Genomic DNA, 23,112 nt, shown 5'->3' on the forward strand with positions numbered 1-23,112 from the left:
TGTTGTTGCAATTGGACAAAACTAGCAATAATTAAATGCAATGTTACAATGCAATACTGCAGTCTTTATGTTCACAACACAAATTTCTGTGGGCCCTAGCCTCAAAGAAAACCTGTCTTTGCATCTAATCATACTGCAGCTTTCATTTTCTTAGAGCTCTATATGAAATAAAAGTTTTGCAAATAATCGTGTCTATAGTCTCTACGGCCAACAAAGGCAGTTTTTCTTTAAGACAGTTTCATTAATCTTCCTCTTCTCTACAGTATAGTACAGTGTAGGCCAAAAGTATTGGCACCCCTGCAATTCTGTCAGATAATACTCAGTTTCTTCCAGAAAATGATTGCAAGCACAAACTCTTTGGTATTAATATCTTCATTTATTTTGCTTGCAATGAAAAAACACAAAAGAGAAAGAAAAAAAAAAAAAGTCAAATCATTGAACATTTTACACAAAACTCCGGAAATGGGCCGGACAAAAGTATTGGCACCCTCAGCCTAATACTTGGTAGCACAACCTTTAGACAAAATAACTGCGAACAACCGCTTCCGGTAACCATCAATGAGTTTCTTACAATGTTCTGCTGGAATTTTAGACCATTCTTCTTTGACAAACTGCTCCAGGTCCCTGAGATTTGAAGGGGGCCTTCTCCAAACTGCCATTTTGAGATCTCTCCACAGGTGATCTATGGGATTCAGGTCTGGACTCATTGCTGCCACTTTAGAAGTCTCCAGTGCTTTCTCTCAAACCATGTTCTAGTGCTTTTTGAAGTGTGTTTTGGGTCATTGTCCTGCTGGAAGACCCATGACCTCTGAGGGAGACCCAGCTTTCTCACACTGGGCCCTACATTATGCTGCAAAACTTGTTGGTAGTCTTGAGACTTCATAATGCCATGCACACGGTCAAGCAGTCCAGTGCCAGAGGCAGCAAAGCAACCCCAAAACATCAGTGAACCTGATTTTTTTTGTATTGTTTCCTTTTATTGCTGCACTACCTTTTTGAGTGAAAATAAACTCTAGCTTTGTTTTGGACTAAAATAAACTGGACTTTTCTGTCTATGCCACCCCACCTAGCAACCCCAGACCCTGAGACAGCAAATTACTTTGAAGAGTGATACCTAATGGTGGCAACATTAGAGAGGTTTTTCAGACAGAAAACAACAGTTTCAATTAAAGTGCAGACTAAGTTGTCTGATAAGTTAGTGACCATTTAAAGACCCATCTTGTAGATGTTTAATTTGGGAAGAGATTAAGCTTGCCATTATGAAAATGCAGTTCAATATGAATGTTAAAAATGAATTTATTTCCCATTTTCTTTCTTTTAAAGAAATCTAGAAAAGAATTATTGCAGAAACCCCGATGGAGAGTCAACACCCTGGTGTTATACCACTGACAAATTAACACGTTGGGAATATTGTGAAATACCTAGCTGCGATTCTTCACCTGTTGGTAAATGCACTTTTTACTTGACAAGAAATTGCCAGTTTCCTCTTTCATGCATGTATGAACTTAAAGGGAATCTGTTACCAGTAGAGATGAGCGAACAGTGTTCTATCGAACTCATGTTCGATCGGATATTAGGCTGTTCGGCATGTTCGAATCGAATCGAACACCGCGTGGTAAAGTGTGCCATTACTCGATTCCCCTCCCACCTTCCCTGGCGCCTTTTTTGCTCCAATAACAGCACAGGGTAGGTGGGACAGGAACTACGACACCGGTGACGTTGAAAAAAGTAGGCAAAACCCATTGGCTGCCGAAAACATGTGACCTCTAATTTAAAAGAACAGCGCCGCCCAGCTTCGCGTCATTCTGAGCTTGCAATTCACCGAGGACGGAGGTTTCCGTCCAGTTAGCTAGGGGTTAGATTCTGGGTAGGCAGGGACAGGCTAGGATAGGAAGGAGAAGACAACCACAACAGCTCTTATAAGAGCTAAATTCCAGGGAGAAGCTTGTCAGTGTAACGTGGCACTGACGGGCTCAATCGCCGCAACCCAGCTTTCCCAGGATCCTGAATGGAATACACTGTCAGTGTATTCCCGTATACCCGATATATACCCCCGATACCCGTTCCAACGGTGTGCCCCCCCCACCTTCACCCCAGAAATACCCTGCAAGTCCCCTAGCAATAGGATTGGGGCTATATACACCCACTATTTTTGCTACTGCCATATAGTGCCATTGTCTCACTGGGAATTCAAAGAATATATTGGGCTTACATATAACTTCAATTCCAGGGAGAAGCTTGTCAGTGTAACGTGGCACTGACGGGCTCAATCGCCGCAACCCAGCTTTCCCAGGATCCTGAATGGAACACACTGACAGTGTATTCCCGTATACCCCATATATACACCCCAAATCCCCGTTCCAACGGTGTGCCCCCCCACCTTCACCTCAGAAATACCCTGCAAGTCCCCTAGCAATAGAATTGGGGCTATATACACCCACAATTTTTGCTACTGGTATATAGTGCCATTGTCTGACTGGGAATTCAAAGAATATATTGGGGTGACTTGCACCCACAATTTTTGCTACTGCTATACAGTGCCATTGTCTCACTGGGAATTCAAAGAATATATGGGGGTTATGTGCACCCACAATTTTTAATACTGGTATACAGTGCCATTGTCTGACTGGGAATTCAAAGAATATATGGGGGTTACGTGCACCCACAATTTTTAATACTGCTATACAGTGCCATTGTCTGACTGGGAATTCAAAGAATATATGGGGGTTACGTGCACCCACAATTTTTAATACTGCTATACAGTTCCTTTGTCTCACTGGGAATTCAAAGAATATATGGGGGTTATGTGCACCCACAATTTTTAATACTGGTATACAGTGCCATTGTCTGACTGGGAATTCAAAGAATATATGGGGGTTATGTGCACCCACAATTTTTACTACTGGTATACAGTGCCATTGTCTGACTGGGAATTCAAAGAATATATGGGGGTTATGTGCACCCACAATTTTTAATACTGGTATATAGTGCCATTGTCTGACTGGGAATTCAAAGAATATATGGGGGTTACGTGCACCCACAATTTTTACTACTGGTATACAGTGCCATTGTCTCACTGGGAATTCAAAGAATATATGGGGGTTATGTGCACCCACAATTTTTACTACTGGTATACAGTGCCATTGTCTGACTGGGAATTCAAAGAATATATGGGGGTTATGTGCACCCACAATTTTTAATACTGGTATATAGTGCCATTGTCTGACTGGGAATTCAAAGAATATATGGGGGTTACGTGCACCCACAATTTTTACTACTGGTATACAGTGCCATTGTCTGACTGGGAATTCAAAGAATATATGGGGGTTACGTGCACCCACAATTTTTAATACTGCTATACAGTTCCATTGTCTCACTGGGAATTCAAAGAATATATGGGGGTTATGTGCACCCACAATTTTTAATACTGGTATACAGTGCCATTGTCTGACTGGGAATTCAAAGAATATATGGGGGTTACGTGCACCCACAATTTTTAATACTGCTATACAGTTCCATTGTCTCACTGGGAATTCAAAGAATATATGGGGGTTATGTGCACCCACAATTTTTAATACTGGTATATAGTGCCATTGTCTGACTGGGAATTCAAAGAATATATGGGGGTTACGTGCACCCACAATTTTTGCTACTGCTATACAGTTCCATTGTCTCGCTGGGAATTCAAAGAATATATGGGGGTTATGTGCACCCACAATTTTTAATACTGGTATACAGTGCCATTGTCTGACTGGGAATTCAAAGAATATATTGGGGTTATGTGCACCCACAATTTTTACTACTGGTATATAGTGCCATTGTCTGACTGGGAATTCAAAGAATATATGGGGGTTATGTGCACCCACAATTTTTAATACTGGTATACAGTGCCATTGTCTGACTGGGAATTCAAAGAATATATGGGGGTTACGTGCACCCACAATTTTTAATACTGCTATACAGTTCCTTTGTCTCACTGGGAATTCAAAGAATATATGGGGGTTATGTGCACCCACAATTTTTAATACTGGTATACAGTGCCATTGTCTGACTGGGAATTCAAAGAATATATTGGGGTTATGTGCACCCACAATTTTTACTACTGGTATATAGTGCCATTGTCTGACTGGGAATTCAAAGAATATATGGGGGTTATGTGCACCCACAATTTTTACTACTGGTATACAGTGCCATTGTCTGACTGGGAATTCAAAGAATATATGGGGGTTACGTGCACCCACAATTTTTAATACTGCTATACAGTTCCATTGTCTCACTGGGAATTCAAAGAATATATGGGGGTTATGTGCACCCACAATTTTTACTACTGGTATACAGTGCCATTGTCTGACTGGGAATTCAAAGAATATATGGGGGTTACGTGCACCCACAATTTTTAATACTGCTATACAGTTCCATTGTCTCACTGGGAATTCAAAGAATATATGGGGGTTATGTGCACCCACAATTTTTACTACTGGTATACAGTGCCATTGTCTGACTGGGAATTCAAAGAATATATGGGGGTTACGTGCACCCACAATTTTTAATACTGCTATACAGTTCCATTGTCTCACTGGGAATTCAAAGAATATATGGGGGTTATGTGCACCCACAATTTTTAATACTGGTATACAGTGCCATTGTCTGACTGGGAATTCAAAGAATATATGGGGGTTATGTGCACCCACAATTTTTAATACTGGTATACAGTGCCATTGTCTGACTGGGAATTCAAAGAATATATTGGGGTTATGTGCACCCACAATTTTTACTACTGGTATATAGTGCCATTGTCTGACTGGGAATTCAAAGAATATATGGGGGTTATGTGCACCCACAATTTTTAATACTGGTATACAGTGCCATTGTCTGACTGGGAATTCAAAGAATATATGGGGGTTACGTGCACCCACAATTTTTAATACTGCTATACAGTTCCTTTGTCTCACTGGGAATTCAAAGAATATATGGGGGTTATGTGCACCCACAATTTTTAATACTGGTATACAGTGCCATTGTCTGACTGGGAATTCAAAGAATATATGGGGGTTATGTGCACCCACAATTTTTAATACTGGTATACAGTGCCATTGTCTGACTGGGAATTCAAAGAATATATTGGGGTTATGTGCACCCACAATTTTTACTACTGGTATATAGTGCCATTGTCTGACTGGGAATTCAAAGAATATATGGGGGTTATGTGCACCCACAATTTTTAATACTGGTATACAGTGCCATTGTCTGACTGGGAATTCAAAGAATATATGGGGGTTACGTGCACCCACAATTTTTACTACTGGTATATAGTGCCATTGTCTGACTGGGAATTCAAAGAATATATGGGGGTTATGTGCACCCACAATTTTTAATACTGGTATACAGTGCCATTGTCTGACTGGGAATTCAAAGAATATATGGGGGTTACGTGCACCCACAATTTTTAATACTGCTATACAGTTCCTTTGTCTCACTGGGAATTCAAAGAATATATGGGGGTTATGTGCACCCACAATTTTTAATACTGGTATACAGTGCCATTGTCTGACTGGGAATTCAAAGAATATATGGGGGTTACGTGCACCCACAATTTTTAATACTGCTATACAGTTCCTTTGTCTCACTGGGAATTCAAAGAATATATGGGGGTTATGTGCACCCACAATTTTTAATACTGGTATACAGTGCCATTGTCTGACTGGGAATTCAAAGAATATATTGGGGTTATGTGCACCCACAATTTTTACTACTGGTATATAGTGCCATTGTCTGACTGGGAATTCAAAGAATATATGGGGGTTATGTGCACCCACAATTTTTAATACTGGTATACAGTGCCATTGTCTGACTGGGAATTCAAAGAATATATGGGGGTTACGTGCACCCACAATTTTTACTACTGGTATATAGTGCCATTGTCTGACTGGGAATTCAAAGAATATATGGGGGTTATGTGCACCCACAATTTTTAATACTGGTATACAGTGCCATTGTCTGACTGGGAATTCAAAGAATATATGGGGGTTACGTGCACCCACAATTTTTAATACTGCTATACAGTTCCTTTGTCTCACTGGGAATTCAAAGAATATATGGGGGTTATGTGCACCCACAATTTTTAATACTGGTATACAGTGCCATTGTCTGACTGGGAATTCAAAGAATATATGGGGGTTACGTGCACCCACAATTTTTAATACTGCTATACAGTTCCTTTGTGTCACTGGGAATTCAAAGAATATATGGGGGTTATGTGCACCCACAATTTTTAATACTGGCATACAGTGCCATTGTCTGACTGGGAATTCAAAGAATATATGGGGGTTACGTGCACCCACAATTTTTAATACTGCTATACAGTTCCTTTGTCTCACTGGGAATTCAAAGAATATATGGGGGTTATGTGCACCCACAATTTTTAATACTGGTATACAGTGCCATTGTCTGACTGGGAATTCAAAGAATATATTGGGGTTATGTGCACCCACAATTTTTACTACTGGTATATAGTGCCATTGTCTGACTGGGAATTCAAAGAATATATGGGGGTTATGTGCACCCACAATTTTTAATACTGGTATACAGTGCCATTGTCTGACTGGGAATTCAAAGAATATATGGGGGTTACGTGCACCCACAATTTTTAATACTGCTATACAGTTCCTTTGTCTCACTGGGAATTCAAAGAATATATGGGGGTTATGTGCACCCACAATTTTTAATACTGGTATACAGTGCCATTGTCTCACTGGGAATTCCACAAATAATTTGGGGATTCATTCACCCTACATCTCAGGCTCTTGCCATATTCACCCAGGTTGTCAGTGCTGCACCAGCTCGTTCCCAGACAGCTCGGCCCGAAAAACACGTTACCTATATAGAGGATTTGGACAATGAAGACAACATGTTCTAAATCTAATGTCTGCACCTTCTCCAGAATTAAAATAAAGGCAGCGTTTAACTTTCAAATAGCACTGCACAAAGGAAGAGCTTATCAGCTTGTCTCATGACATGCTACTGAAAAGTTTCATTTGTGTATCTTAATGTAAATATAGTTGTATAAGCTTTTTGGGTTTTAGGCACTGCCAAGTTATTTATTACCACCCGCTCCCTTATAATGATGATGACGCCAAAGTCACTGTGGGTGTTCAGAGCTCACAGCTTTGGGTGACATTTGTCTTGCTCTCTGTCGGTACCAGCTGTCTTTTTGGATACCGTAAAGTTATGTTGACTTTATTAACAGCTATAGAAGCTTTAGCCAGGTTGTGACGGTGTGTAACCCTAACAACACTAAGTGGGATACACATTAATAGTCAGTCTATGTACGCTAAACGTATCACTGAAGTAATTTTTTTTCCCTCTCCCCTAATATAAGAAAGGAACAGACATTAGACCTAGACCGGGGTTCGAGGCTTGAAAAAATCCAGTATTATTTGTTCTTCATGATGTGAAATATGTGTTGAAAAGCAACCCAAGATGAAGTCAGCCATGTGTGCCAGTGTGTTACTTGGCATGCCTTTGCTGGCCCCAACTGTAAGGGTCACTCTCCATTTCCTCCATTTTCCACTCCCCTTCACACCATTTGTGGTGAAGCAATGGGATGCACTGAAGTGCACCCTCTAGCCTCGTGTGGGATAGGGACATCAGATGCCACTCCAACCCCCTCGTCTTCCTCCGCCAGCCAACGGTGCGAAGATGAGAGGAGTGTGCTCTGAATGTTTTCTGCCTAGCAGAGGCTAGTTCTCACTTACGAAAATGGCCCCACTTTGACCTGTATATCAGGCACAATGGTGTAGGTTTCAAAGAAACATGGCACCAACAAGTTGGAAAACGTGGGCCATGCGTGGACCGTGTTTGAGTCTGGCAAGCTCCAGATCTGCTACCAGGTTCCAGCCATTATCACAGGCGCAAAAATGCCAGGCCCCAGGTGTAGCAGGGAAAAAAAAATGCCATCTCAGCCAGGATGGCATCCCTGACCTCGGAGGCACTGTGCTGTCTGTCCCCCAAGCTGATCAGTTTCAGCACGGCCTACTGACATCTCCCCATGCCAGTGTTACAGTGTTTTCCGCTAGTAGCTGGGGTGGAGGTTGCAGCTTCGTAGGGTTTCAGTCTACTCCTGCCATGAATTTTGGCCTGGGAGAGGAGATAGGCCACCCCAGTTTGCACCCGGGGAACAGACTCCACCACATTCACCCTGCCTGTCATTAAAGATAAGCACTGCAGCATCCCTGACCACAGGCGCTTGTCCATGTGTCGGTGGTCAAGTGGACCTTGCAGCAAAGCGCAGAGCTCTGGGCCCGACTGATGTTATGGGACACATGCAGGCGCAAGGCAGAGACAGCACACCAAGAGAAGTAGTAACGGCTAGGCCCAGCATAGGGAGGTGCCCCAGCTGCCATCTGCTGACGGAAGGCCTGGGTCTCCAGAAGCATAAACAAACACCAACATCTCCAGGGCCAGCAGTTGGGGGTGGATTGTATTGTACTTCTGCCTGCAATGAAAAGCTTGGGAAATGTGGAGTGGCTGGGAAGAGGCGCATGATGGTGCAGGCCAAAAGGGCGCATGAGGGTGAACTCCCCAATGTGTCAGAGATAGGTGTGTAGGTGTCCTTGCATCATATACTTGCACCATATTTGGCTTTGGAAGTTAATTTTGTGCCAAAAAGTGGTTAAGACAGCGATCCCTCAGCTACTCCCGTTACACTGTCTATTGAAGTTACCATCTGTGGAAGTGGACCACCATTTCTAAGATCCCAAAGGAAGCAGGCAAGAGATGTGCAGTTCAGAAAAAAAGATGAGAAAATAAGTTTAGGCTGTAGAGCACAGAGGGATCGGAGAGGACAGAGTTGGTGTCGGCCAGGTATTCCCACAACATGCGCCTATACTTGTCCCTCCTGGTGACACTAGGCCCCTGAGTGGCAGTAATTTGTCCAGGGGGGCCATTAACGTGTTCCAGACCTAGGAATAAGTCTTCCAACAGGGTAGAGTTTTGCATGCCTTTGCTTCTACCCACTGTTTTTGCTGCTTAGCTTCCCTCCACATCTACTCTGCTTTCACCCCTAAACATCACCCCAGTTTATGCCTTTGCTTCTACCCAGGTTTTTTGTTGATTTAGCTTCCCTCTACATCTACACTGCTTTAGCCCCTAGACATCACCCCTGTCCATGTGGGGTCGGTGGCCTCGTCATCCACCAACTCCTCTTCCAATTGCGCACTGCCCCCTTACTGCAAACCGCACATGACCACAGCTTGCCTTGATGGCAACTGTGTCTCATGATCCCCACTTAGGTCCAGACAAGTCGGTGGCGGGTCCAAAACCCCAAAATTGGAAGGAAATGGCAGATGCTGCAGTATTTCTAACACCTGTTCCTGGTGCTCGGGCCTGGTCTGTGTTGTACCCTGCACCCTGCTTAACGCATCTGCCATATCCGAAGTTGTGCTGAGCGCATGCTAATGTTTCATGTCCAGTGCAATGGATGGGATGGGATTTCACATAAGTCTGCCACCCATGGCCACTCATGGTTGAGCAACTGAGGGAGTTGACTTTGACGAACCCGAGGGTTTTGGAGTTGGAACTACATCAAAGGTCTGTGCTGCTCACACACTCTGCTCAACACATGATATGTTTAGTGCCAGCAGTGTGGAGACGTCGCACAACAGCCGTTGTTCCAGCAGGTACAGGCGTTGTAGGAGTGCATAGAGGCTAGCAGCGGCAACTATACACTTTAAAAACTATCCGCACAAGCGCCACACTTTCACCAGTAGCTCAGGAACATTGGGGTACCTTTTTCAAAAGATTAGCAGCAATGAGTTAAAAACGTGGCCCAGGCATGGAATATGTTGCAGGCTGCCAAGCTACAGAGCCAATCCCAGGTTACGGCCATTATCACACATGACAACATGCCTGGGCCCAGGTGCAGTGGCAAAAACCACATTGCCGTCTCATCGAGGATGGCATGACTCACTTTGTAGGCAGTGTGCTGTCTGGCCCCCAAGCTGATGAGCTTCAGCACGGCCCGCTGACGTCTCCCCACACCAGTGTTGCAGCGTTTCCAGCTCGTAGCTGGGGTCAATTTAACAGCGGAGGAGGGTGGTGTTTCAGCCCTCCTCCCAGGAATGTTGTGTGGGGAGACAAGTCAGGCCACCACATTTTGCGACCCGGTCCACGCCTCAATTACATTCAACCACTGTGCCCAAATTGAAAGGTAGCGTCCCTGTCCGCATGCACTTGTCTATTCGTAACTGGTCACATGGAACTTTAGGGCTAAGCGCTGAATTTAGGGACCGCCTCATGTTTGGGGGAAAGTGCTGGTGTGGACGGCACAGTGCGGTGGCGCAGTAGACACTCTGCCCAAAAAGGGCAGAGTGTCCCCCAGCCGGGATTCCAACATCTCCTGGGCCAGATTTCTTGAGATGAGGCCGTTGAAGCCTTGGGCATGTGGGTGGGTTGCGCTGTACTTTAGCATGAAATGAAAGGCTTGGGAGATGGGGAGTTGCTGGGAAGAGGCGCATGATGGCGCGGGCAAAAGGAGAAATGGCAGGAAAAGGTGAGGATAAGGGTGAACTCCCCAAAGTGTCAGAGGCAGATGTGGAGGTGTCCTGGCTCCTGGTCTGGACTGCAGCGCCAGCCCTGTCAACAGTGGAAGAGGCAGTGGCCGCCAGGCCAAACGACGATTATCCTGCGCTTGCTCTCACCCACTGAGCCCAGGGCTTGCCTTCCAAATGATGGCACCCGCAAGAGGTGGTGAGATTCCTCTCCGCAGATCTCCAAACCATCTTGGACTTGCAAATTGCACTAAATTTGTCATGTAACTGACATGTATATGATGAGTCTATCCATTGTCTGTTCATTTTGGTGAAAGTCAGCCTGTCAGCTGACAGACAGCTGTGCTTGTCAGTGATGATGTCACCGGCTGCTTGTACCCCCAGTTTTTGCTGCTTAGCTTGCCTCCACATCCACACTGCTTTTGCCCCTACACATCACCCCTATCCATGCCTGTGCCTCTAGCCATAAGTCTGCCACCCATGGAAACTCATGGTGCAGAAAGTGAGGGAGCTGACTCTGAGGAACCCTTGGGTTTTGTAGCTGGTACTCCATCAAAGGTCTCTGCTGCTCACACACCCTGCTGAACATACGGTATCTAGGGTTAGAGCGTGTGGTGACCTCGCACAACAGTAGGTGCTTCAGGCAGATGTAGGCCTTGCTGGAGTGTATTGCGGCTAGCTCCAGGTACTGTAGACTTGGGAAAGTGGGTGTCCAAGTGCCGCACTTTCACCCTTAGCTCAGCTAATTTGGGGTATGTTTTTAAAAATCATTGCACCACTACATTGAACATGTGGGCCAGGCATGGAACGTGTTGGAGGCTGGCAAGCTCCAGAGCCCTCCAACAAGCTAAAAAACCTGGCCCCAGGGGCAGCGGGGATAAAAAATTGCCATCTCATCCAGGATGGCATCCCTGACCTCAGAGGCAGTGTGCTGTCCGTCTCCCAAGCTGATGAGCTTCAGCCCAGCCTGCTGACGTCTCCCCACACCAGTGTTGCAGCGTTTTCAGCTCGTAGCTGGGGTAAATCTAACAGCGGAGGAGGAGGAGGGTGGTGTTTCAGCCCTCCTCCCAGGAATGTTTTGTGGGGAAACAAGTCAGGAAAATTCTTGAAACGGGAGAGTTTTGCATCTTTGCCCTTGCTGCCTATGGACATCCCTTTGCCTCTAGCCACCATTTTCCCTGCTTTGCTTGCCTCCACATCCACACTGCTTTTGCCCCTAGACATCACCCCAGTCCATGCCTTAGCTTGTACCCCCAGTTTTTCCTGCTTAGCTTGCCTCCACATCCACACTGCTTTTGCCCCTAGACATCACCCCAGTCCATGCCTTAGCTTGTACCCCCAGTTTTTCCTGCTTAGCTTGCCTCCACATCCACACTGCTTTTGCCCCTAGACATCACCCCAGTCCATGCCTTAGCTTGTACCCCCAGTTTTTCCTGCTTAGCTTGCCTCCACATCCACACTGCTTTTGCCCCTAGACATCACCCCAGTCCATGCCTTAGCTTGTATCCCCAGTTTTTCCTGCTTAGCTTGCCTCCACATCCACACTGCTTTTGCCCCTAGACATCACCCCAGTCCATGCCTTAGCTTGTACCCCCAGTTTTTCCTGCTTAGCTTGCCTCCACATCCACACTGCTTTTGCCCCTAGACATCATCCCTATCCATGCCTCTTCCCCTAGCCATAACTCTGCCACCCCTGGAAACTCATGGTGCAGAAACTTTGGTTGCTGACTTTGAGGAACCCTTGGGTTTTGTAGATGGAACTCCATCAAAGGTCTGTGCAGCTCACACACCCTGCTCAAGATATGGTATTGTAGGGTTTCAGCGTGTGTGAATGACGGACAACAGCCTGTGTTTGGACAGATGTAGGCCTTGCTAGAGTGTTTTTAGGCTAGCAGCGACTCCTGTGCACTTGCAAAAGTGGGCGCACAAGCGCCGCATTTTCAACAGTAGCTTCGGTACATTTGGGTATGTTTTTAAAAAACTTTGCACCACTAGGTTAGACGTGGGCCAAACATGGAACGTGTTGGAGGCTGGCAAGCTCCAGAGCCGCTACCAGGTTCCAGCCATTATCACAGGCGTAAAAATGCCAGGCCCCAGGTGTAGCAGGGAAAAAAAAATGCCATCTCAGCCAGGATGGCATCCCTGACCTCGGAGGCACTGTGCTGTCTGTCCCCCAAGCTGATGAGCTTCAGCACCGCCTGCTGACGTCTCCCCACACCAGTGTTTTAGCATTTGCCGCTAGTAGCTGTGGTGGAGGTTGCAGCGTCGTAGGGTTTCAGTCTACTCCTGCCATGAATTTTGGCCTGGGAGAGGAGATAGGCCACCCCAGTTTGCACCCGGGGAACAGACTCCACCACATTCACCCTGCCTGTCATTAAAGATAAGCACTGCAGCATCCCTGACCACAGGCGCTTGTCCAAGTGTCGGTGGTCAAGTGGACCTTGCAGCAAAGCGCGGAACTAAGGGCCCACCTGATGTTGAGTGACACGTGCTGGTGCAAGGCGGGGACGCCACACCGGGAGAAGTTGAGACGGCTAGGGACGGCATAGTGAGGTGCCACAGTTGCCATCAGGTCCGGGAAGGCGGGAGTTTCAACAAGCCGGAACGCCAACCTCTCCTGGGCCAGCAGTTTAGCGATGTTGGCGTTCTAGGCTTGCGTGGGTGGGTGGTTAGCGGTGTATTTCTGCCGGCGCTCCAATGTCTGAGAGATGGTGGGTTGTTGTAAAGAAGCGCCTGATGGTGCCTTTGATGGTGCAGGAGAAGGAGATAAGACAGAAACAGGGGAGGATGAGGGAGAAGTCAACAAAGTGGCGGAGGCAGATGAAGTGATGTCCTGGCTCGTCCTCTGGAGTGCATCGCCAGCACTGTGAGCAGAGGCAGTGGCATGAACGGCGGGCGACGTTTGTCCTGCCGTTGCTGCCTGCCACTGATTCCATTGCTTGGATTCCAAATGACGGTGCATTGAAGTGGTGGACAGGTTGCTCTTCTCAGGGCCCCTACTCGATTTCGAGAGGCAAATTGTGTAGACGACACTATATCTGTCCTCGGCGCATTCCTTGAAAAAACTCTACACCTTCAAGAAATGTGCCCTCGATGGGGGAGTTTTTCTGGGCTGGGTACAAAAGGGAACATCTTCGGACATTCCGGGTCTGGCCTGGCTTCGGCAAAGCAGCTGACCTCTGCCTCTGGACATGTCTCTGCCTCTAGCTACCCTTTTTGGTGCTGCACCTGCCTCAACATCCACACTACTTTCCCAGCTTGACATCTGCCTTGTCCAGGTGGGGTCGGTGTCCTCGTCGTCCACCACCTCCTCTTCCAACTCCTGTCTCGCCTCCTCCTCCTGCACAATGCGCATGTCAACTGGCTGCCCTGACAGCAACTGCGTCTCATCGTCGTCGATGAGGGTGGGTTGCTGGTCATCCGCCACCAAATCGACCGGAGATGGAATGGAGGAGACTCTAGTGTTTGAGCATCTGGACACAGATACTCGTCTGTTAGGTCCGTGGAATCGCGAAATGGAGGGGCAGGTTGCGGTACAGTCAAAGGAAGGGAGAACAGCTCTGGGGAGCAGGGACAGTTGGGGTTATTGTTCTGAGAAGATTGGGAATTTTGGGTGGAAGGAGGACAAGACTGTTGGGTAAGAGGAGGTAGAGGCTGACTGGCTGGTGGACAATGTGCTTTAAGCGTTATCCGACAGCCATTGCAAGACCTGTTCCTGGTTCTCGGGCCTACTAATCTTTGTACCATTCAGCCTAGTTAATGTGGAACTTTTGTGCAAAGCGCAGAACTTAGGGCCCGCCTGATGTTAAGGGACACACGCTGGTACAAGGCTCAACTCACCCTAAGTGCCAAAAACACTGCTGGTGCAAGGCTCTACTCATGCCAAGGGCCTCAATCTCTGCTGGTAGCTCAGCTTAAGGTCATGTAACTTTGTTTGGAAGGGCTCATGTTAAGGGCTAGAAAAGTGAATTTTGGAAGGTCTTACCACATCACACACACACACACACACACACACACACACACACTCAAAATGACAGTTAAGGGTGAGGGCTTTTGGAATTCCCATTGCCTATTCCATTTGTGGTTGTCATGGGGAACGTGATTTAAAGGGGTGGTTGTTACTGTTTGTTGAGCTTAAATTGGGGTTTGTGTCCATCCATTTGGGGAGTAAAGAAGGTTTCCAGGTATTTTCCCACTTTGATAGAGGTTTTTTTGAATGTGGAAAGTGTGTAGTTGTTAGGCAGTGATGTTGGGGTAATAGAGGGTCTTTGGTGTGTTAGATGCCCCCAGGCATGCTTCCCCTGCTGTCCCAGTGTCATTCCAGAGGTGTTGGCATCATTTCCTGGGGTGTCATAGTGGACTTGGTGACCCTCCAGACACGGATTTGGGTTTCCCCCTTAACGAGTATCTGTTCCCCATAGACTATAATGGGGTTCGAAACCCGTTCGAACACACGAACATTGAGCGGCTGTTCGAATCGAATTTCGAACCTCGAACATTTTAGTGTTCGCTCATCTCTAGTTACCAGTAAACTCGACATCAAACCAGACACTGTGCATGGTAGATGTCATTATGCTGAGCACCTTTGTATCTTTAAATAGTCCAATAGATGCAGTATTTCCTTGAAAAAGCTGTATTTATAACTATGTAAATTAGGCTCAAGCGCCCATGGGCTTACCAGAGCCTTCAAGAGCTCTGTGACATATCTCAATTTACAGTTTCCTGATGACAGCCTAATTATCGTATTCACCGAATTTAATAGCCACAAATACTTTACATATATTTTACACAATTGTGCAAAGCCAAGACAGAAGCAAACAGTCTATGGTCAATTTTAAACCACTGTATTACTGTTGTTGTGTATATTATGGTCTCAAGACCAATCTTAGTTTGATTCCTTATGATTAAAGGGGTGCCCAGATTTATTTCCAGAATCAGAATTCACACTGTGGTATTAGGGAAATGGATTTCCAAACTAGAACCAGGTTGTGCGCTCTCTTTCGGTGAATTGTAATGCGGTACACACACGTAGCAACTAAGGAAATTTATAGAAATCTATTATCAATAATTTTCCTTCGTTGCTACGTGTGTGTACCACATTATCATTCACCGAGAGTGCGAGCAACCTGGTTCTGTTTGGGGAATCCATTTCCCTAATACTACAGTCTGCATTCTGTTGACTCTTGGAGTCACTGTACCAGTGGTCGCAGTCTACTGATACTTGGTCAACCTCACGCTTACAAAAGCGTACGTCTCCACACCTGACAAAAAAGCACCCTGCTTGGCTGCTCAACTATGGATTCCTAAGGAGTGCAGTCATTCTTGGTTATTACTCCTATTCTGCTACAGAATCAGAATTCCAAATATGTTCTTAGGACATATGTTTTTGTATTACCTTATCAGGTAAACCTAAGTCTACCCCTGCTTCCCATTTAGTGGTTTCACCTGCACTGTCTCCTCTCCCCTCCACTTCTTGATACAGTAACAAAATGATGGGCAGGCTTATCCTGTGTGATTGACAGGTCAAGCTAACAGTTTGCTCCAAAACTGCTTGTTCTAATCTGCACAGCACAAAGAATAGGAGAGGGCATGAACAGGGACTGATGTCACTGGCTCTGCCAGTTCTGCTAGATAACAGAGGAAATATATTCAGCACCATTTGATGAATGGAGCAACATAAAATAAAGTAATGTATTGGGTAAACACCTTAGCAAAAGCTACAAATTTATATTCTGGAGATGGAACTATCCCTTGAAATTTCTCCATCATCCAAAACAAAGCAAAAGCAAAACAAGCTAGTTACCGGAAAATGTTGCGCTATATAATGCATGCAAGGTTAATATGGTTTAGCCTTAGCTATTGCTTGAATCAACTGTATTTGTAGAAAGTGATATTTTATTGTTATTTTACAGATAAACCATCTCCTACTACATCAGCTGCAGTTTCTGAATGTTACACAGGAAATGGTGACACTTACAGAGGTGTAACGTACATGACTATTTCTGGTAAAAGATGTCAGGACTGGAGCTCTATGGTACCGCATAAACATACAAAAACAACTGATAAATATCCAAATGCGTGAGTAAAGCTGTCATAAGACTATGTAAATTGCTATTAATTTTAACCATGTTGTGCATAATTATTTGTGTGGATATATAAATATATTGTGTGATATGAAAGCCTTATTATATGATTTCATGCTGCCAAAGTAAAATGCATCCATGCCACAGAGGATGCATCTTGGTTATGCAGGTGGTAGGGGTATAGCTAGGGGTGGCAGTACGGGAGCTGGGTTTGGGTGGATAATCACGTCCAAATGGGCACTCAACTCAAGTATACCAGTATTAGTACTATATAGTGACTGTATGGCAGTAGATACTAGCTCTACACAGGACTTTGCACACTATTTAAGTGAATACAGTATAGGAAACATTTAGAGACTTACATGTGATCTCTTTCATTGCAGAAATACAGCGCTTTTTTTGTTGCAGATTTTGCTGCGGTTATTTTAGCCAAAAGCAGGAGTGGATTGAGCAGAAGATAGAAGTATATGAACTTCCTAAATATTTCCCATTCCATTTGCAGCTAGTCTTGACTTTGGTTCAAAAAAACTGCAGAAAAATCTGCAACAAGAAAAGCTGCATTTCTGCAAAGTGTAGCTCACAGCCTAAAAGTTAGACAGTCTAAACTTTCGTATTCTTACACTGCCTAGTCTAACTTTAACTTTATACCTCCTATAATTTGGCTTAGATTGCATCAGAAAAATGTGACAAAATTTTGCCACATTTTTTGTATGGTGGTATTGCAGGTTAGGCCATGCCCCTTTTCAAAAAGGCACCCTACCTTTTTGTGAAGATACACGCATGGCATGTTAGACAGATTTTTGGCACAAATTACTCCATTCTGGCGCATTTTGCTTGATAAATTTCCCATTATACATACATAAATATAACAGTCTATATGAGTCTTTAACATGATATCCCTTTAGTAATGTTTCCTTTTTCTTCAGCAAACATATGATGCAAATTTAACAAGCCAATGGTTGTTCAGATCTATTTAGAGACTTTTGAAGGTTTTTTTGCCATGCACCATTGACCTTAGCTTATATGTCCCTCTTTCAAAAATGGTCGTATACAGAGGTCTACATATAAACGCTTTACATTATGGAACACTTTTTGGATTTGCAGGGGTCTTGAAAGAAATTACTGCAGAAATCCAGATGGTGACAAGAGTCCATGGTGCTACACCACTGATCCAAGTGTGAGATGGGAATATTGTAACTTGAAGAAATGCATTGAATCACCACAAATAGAACAACAACAACCAGAAGAACAACAACCTGTTAAAACAACAAAACCTACTATAGTCTCATCTAGCCCAGGTGAAGGTAAGTATTATCATTTTATGAACTTGTTTAAAGTTATATTTTCTGCAGTACAGTCATATCTTTAGGTTGCATAGTAATGAAAAAAAAAAGAACGACTTACTAAGTTGTAATTCGAGATAGCCCCGGTATTTTTCCAAAAATGGAAGATTCTGGCTATTTAATTTTAAAACACTAAACAGGATTTTACTGTAGCAATGAAAAATTGCCATGGCAATTTGAGATCTGAAGAGGGCACAATTATGTATACCTATTAAGCATTATATACTGCAACACAGAAGAATGTTCAAAAAAATTCAAAGGAAAAAAAAAGTTTCCTGCATTATGGAAAAATGAGAACATTAAAAAAGTAAACACAATTGGTATTGTATGGTACAGTGCTCACAAGCAGAAAAGGTTGCAGTGAGCCCAGAATATATATATAAAGACTAACCAACCTTGGATGGATTAATAGATGGTTGGTAAATGGCAACCATATCCCAACAAAGCTGTGATGTCAGCATGGAGGTAGCAGTCATGTCTTGCATCGGAATCATGGGGACAGAGCAGATAGGCCCCTTTAAGCTCCATAAAGTTGTGAAAATGACCTCTGCAAAGTATATAGTGTTTGTGACTGACCACTTTCTTCCATGGTATGAAAAGAGGAACTCTGCCTTCCATAGCAAAATCTTCTTCATGCATGACAATTCACCATCCCATGTAGCAAAGAATACCTCTGAGCCATTGGCTGCTATGGGCATAAAAGGAAAGAAACTTATGGTGTGACCATGTTCACCTAACCTCAACCCTATTGAGAACCTTCCATCAAGCAAAACATCTATGAGGGTGGCAGGCGGTTCATATAAAAACAGCAGCTCTGGGAGGCTATTCTGGCATCTTGCAAAGAAACTCAAGTAGAAACTATCCAAAATCTCCAAGTTCAATGGATGCAAGAATTGTGAATGTGATATCAAAGAATTGGTTCTATACTAATGTGTAAATGTGACCTCGCAATGCTGCAAATTCAACAAATTTTCAAATTTACAAACTATAGAATGTTTAGAAACTCTCGTGCATAACAATTTGGACAGTGGATTTAGATTTTTTTAATCTCTGTAAAAAAAATGTGGTCATTGAGAGGTTTCTCCCATAAAATTTTGTCCATATTCTAACGGTTAAATATTTGAAAATTATACTGACTCATTTGCATCCACCATTTAGGGAAATTAGAAGAAAATATAGTTTGCATAATAATTTGGAACACGGTCTAATGAAAAGGTAAAAAAATTCAAATAAAATCACAGGTGTACTTTGTGGATGTGGCCTTTTATAGACTGGTTTATACCTATATTATGTAGCATGTCTTTTTGTGGGGTTAGATTGATTACCACAAAAACAAGCCCATATGCTTATGTCAGCACAAATAGAAAGTTTTGTCTTTGGAAATAGTGATGAAAAAAATAGCTGTGTCCCTTAGAATGCATTCACATGGAGGAAAATGGCGCTGAATTTGGTGTGGAAACCGCATCAGATTCAGCGCTGAATTGTCTTCAATGGGTTCCTTTTTCTGCAGATTCCACACCAAATTCAGCACCATTTTCTTCTGTGTGAATTCACCCTAAGGCTTAAAATAGCTGTGTCACTAAGGGCTTAAACAATTTCATGTTGCCATAAAGCAACCTGTAGCTTGCATTCCCAACTCGCCCCTAGTGATCAAACCTAAAGCAAACATAGAAGGGGGAAAATATTTCTATTCTAAGCTATACTGTGAATGTAACCTCACTTGATTTATAGTTTGATACATCTAAAATGCAATGACATGTTGGAACGCCGTGGTCCACTTTTAAAAGAATTCCTTGTATGCTTTTCTTTCAGACTGTATGATTGGTAAAGGCCAAGACTACCGTGGTAAAAAATCTGTAACTGTAAACGGACATACGTGTCAAGCATGGAGTTCACAGACACCTCATGCACATTCAAGCTTTACTCCATATACTCACCCACAAGCCGACTTGGATAATAATGTAAGAGACTAGGGTTCAATTAAAACACAAATGTAGTATAGTCCGTTTTTCATGGTATTGCTTCTGTGTTTAAGTTTCTCTTCTGTTTATCTCTTCCATTCTGTCTTCTACAGTAATTTCTGCTTATTCCTTGTGTAGCTTATTCCTGCTAACCTGGTAGTTCTATATTTTTTCATTTTCAGTCATTTTGTATCTATGGGGCACCAGTTTTTCATGAATCCCTCATAAATCTCAGTCAATACAATTACAGGCAAGCTATGAAAGCAAAATTGAGGCCATACTAAGAGATAGTTGCACCTAATAAATTGCTTATTCAAGTTATGCCAGCTCTGGTGGGAGCTTTTAAAGGGGTTGTCTATCCAGACAAGGTGAAGATGCGGCCAGTTAAGAATGTTTGACAGTTGAATGGCCATCCATGTAAGACAACAACACCTTACATTTGCCAGAATGGGAACTGCTCTCATAGAGCGGCTCCCTACTTTAGCTCATTGACGGGGTTCCTAGCAGGTTCTCCACTCTTGAAGTCCAATAATGTGATGTAGCCTGCGTTTATGTATTGGCAATACAGAAAAATTGCTGTTACTGTTTAATGCAAATGTTAAAATTGTATTTTTTTTCTGGTCTATATAGTACTGCAGAAACCCAGATGGAGATATCAATGGACCTTGGTGCTATATTAATACTCCTGGATCAGTAAGCTGGGAATACTGTGACATTCCCGCCTGTGGTAAATACTTTTGTTTTGTTTTGAAATCAGTTATTCATTATGACTAATGAACTTTGCACCAATACCCCACTGGGGTGAAATAACAACCACTTTACAGCCTGCCAAAGCTAACACTATAATACCTAATGCTTATAGAAGAAAACTCCTAAAATACAACATTCATCACTGTATTAGTTAAGTTAAAATTGGAGGCTGGTGTTGTATACAGTTAACTAATACTAATTAATATCCATATATATATATATATATATATATATATATATATATATATATATATATATATATGTATGTCTAGGGATCCATATCATTTCATTTTAGTCAACTGCTTACACAAGCCTCCAATTGTAACTTTTCTAATGCAGTAATAAATGTTATATTTTAGTTTTCTTGTATAAGCATTACGTATTATATTGTTTGCTTTTGAAGGGTGTATAGTCAGTCACTTCAGTGGTGTATTGGTGTGGAACTTATATGTTAACCCTCACCCTCCAATGTCCATTTTTTGGTGTTTGCTTAGGCTAATTAAAACTTAAGGGTAAGTTCACAGAGTGGAAAGTGGAGAAGAATTTGTGGAGGGCTTCTGCCTCAAATACCTCACCACTTTCCATCGCTTTGCGATGACTCATATGAATGGGCCTATTCAGTAAAGTGTATTCCCTGTCGTCCCTACCAGCGACACAACTGGGGTATTTTATGCCCCTGTGTGCTGGTAGGACAGGCAGATTTTTAATTAGCCAGTATTAATTTCACATGGCTAGGATCCCTTAAGAGGACACAGCTTCCTCCCCCAAAACGTGTTTTTTTTTTTCTGTCCTGTGTGGACCAGGACAGGTGGAGAGGACGTTGTGTCCTCTTAAGGGATCAGGTCTGAACAGTACCTGTTCCTGCGTTTCTTCCACCGCTTCCTTGTGTGGTTGTCCTCCAGGATTGATGGAATCAATCTCTCCTTCCATAGTTTTGTTTACTACAGCCGCTACCTCGCTTTGGAGTAAAGTCGATCATTCCGTAGCTGCTGAGGGCTCTCCTCTAGGGGCCAGCCGTGTTTGCTTGTGGGCGGAACCTCTGAGCTTCCCTGTTCCAGCCGGTCACACTTGCGGGTGCGCACTTCCGGAAGTGCGGCCTGCACTTCCAGTGAGGCCTGAGAGCTTTAAGGTGAAGTTTCTCGTGGCTGCATTCTGCAGCTGGGGGATAGGAGAAGAAGGGAAAGGTTCTTAGGGACCTTAAATTATTGGAGTGCGTGTAATAAGGACTCTGTGGAGTCTTAGACTGTTGGGTGCCTAGCTCCGCCCCATCCGCCCCAGCAGCCTTAAAGGGGCGTCAAGTAGTCCCCTCTATGCCTTCCAGAATCTCTGGCAGGTTGCCTAGTCTGGCTGCTACTGGCTCCCAACAAGTGTGATTGCGGAAAGTTGTATCTGCAAGCTCTTTTCTAACAGTTTAAGGTGGCCTTTCCAGCCTTCAAAGTTTTGTCTCCTTCACCCATCTTTTCTACTATAGGCCTAAATGTCTTCTTCCACTACACCACCGTGTGACCGTGGTAGGAGGGAGAGGCCTACCAAAAGAAGTCACCCGCCTTGTGTGGCTTGTGACATCCCCCTCCCTGATGGTAGGTGGTGGTTTTTTGTCTGGAAAAAAAAAAATTCTGGTTACTCTATGTTCAACTTGCTTTCTCATTAAGGCTACGATTATTCTCATTGCTAGCAATGCAGAGGCCCTCCTTGGGAGGAAACCTCCACCTCTGAAGTGGTGACATGGGTCAAGGAGTACATGGTGAGTAACCATTTTTTACAATGCGGAACTCTGGCTTTCACTGAAACTGTTATTTCACTTCCTCTATTTCAGGATGATTCCCTGAAGGACATCCATGAGTATTTATCTCAGCTGACAAAAAAACAAAGGCTGGATAGGCCCTCTGAGTCCCTGCCATCCCTGGAGAGGCTCCAAATGGATGATGAGGTGCCCTCTTGGGATGACCCATCCTCTGATACCAGCAGGCCTATTTTTCACCGGGACAAGACCCATAAACTGCTGAGGTCCATCCGGTCATGGGACCAGGATGCGGAAAGGAAAGCAGCCGCGTCCACCTCTGATAGGTGGAGGGCCTTTCAAGTGGACGCTTCCATGGTCTGCCTTATGGAGCGTGAGTCGAAACAGCCAGAGAAAACCTATTTTACATCCAGGGCCTTCAAATCTGTTTACCCCATCAACCCATCACAGGTGGATAGGTGGGGCCCCCACTTATAGTGGACCTAGCTGTTGTCAAGCTCCCCCGTAGAACCGTCATTCCTCTGGAGGCTGGTTCGAATCTCCAAGATCTCTTGGACAGAAGAGTTGAATCTACTCTTAAGAAGGCTTATTCTTCTGCATCCGCCCAAGCGTGAGTGGCCATAGCCTTGACCGAAGCAGCTGACAACCTGAAGGTGCGTCTGGATCACCTCAAACGCGATATCAATT

The 23,112-nt window shown here is 44.1% G+C and overlaps 1 protein-coding gene across 1 annotated transcript in view; it reads left to right on the top strand.

The window, feature by feature from the left end:
- The window catches only part of LOC142197519 (plasminogen-like), a 56,520-nt gene that overhangs the window by 21,602 nt on the left and 11,806 nt on the right, over window positions 1-23,112 (top strand). Inside the window, exons 9-13 of the mRNA XM_075267848.1 lie at window positions 1,324-1,445; window positions 16,460-16,625; window positions 17,735-17,928; window positions 19,786-19,934; window positions 20,565-20,661. Coding sequence (XP_075123949.1) covers window positions 1,324-1,445; window positions 16,460-16,625; window positions 17,735-17,928; window positions 19,786-19,934; window positions 20,565-20,661 — 728 coding nt within the window. The remainder of the gene's footprint in view (window positions 1-1,323; window positions 1,446-16,459; window positions 16,626-17,734; window positions 17,929-19,785; window positions 19,935-20,564; window positions 20,662-23,112) is intronic.

The sequence above is a fragment of the Leptodactylus fuscus genome, chromosome 3, assembly GCF_031893055.1.
Source record: "Leptodactylus fuscus isolate aLepFus1 chromosome 3, aLepFus1.hap2, whole genome shotgun sequence".
Classification (NCBI taxonomy): Eukaryota; Metazoa; Chordata; class Amphibia; order Anura; family Leptodactylidae; genus Leptodactylus; species Leptodactylus fuscus.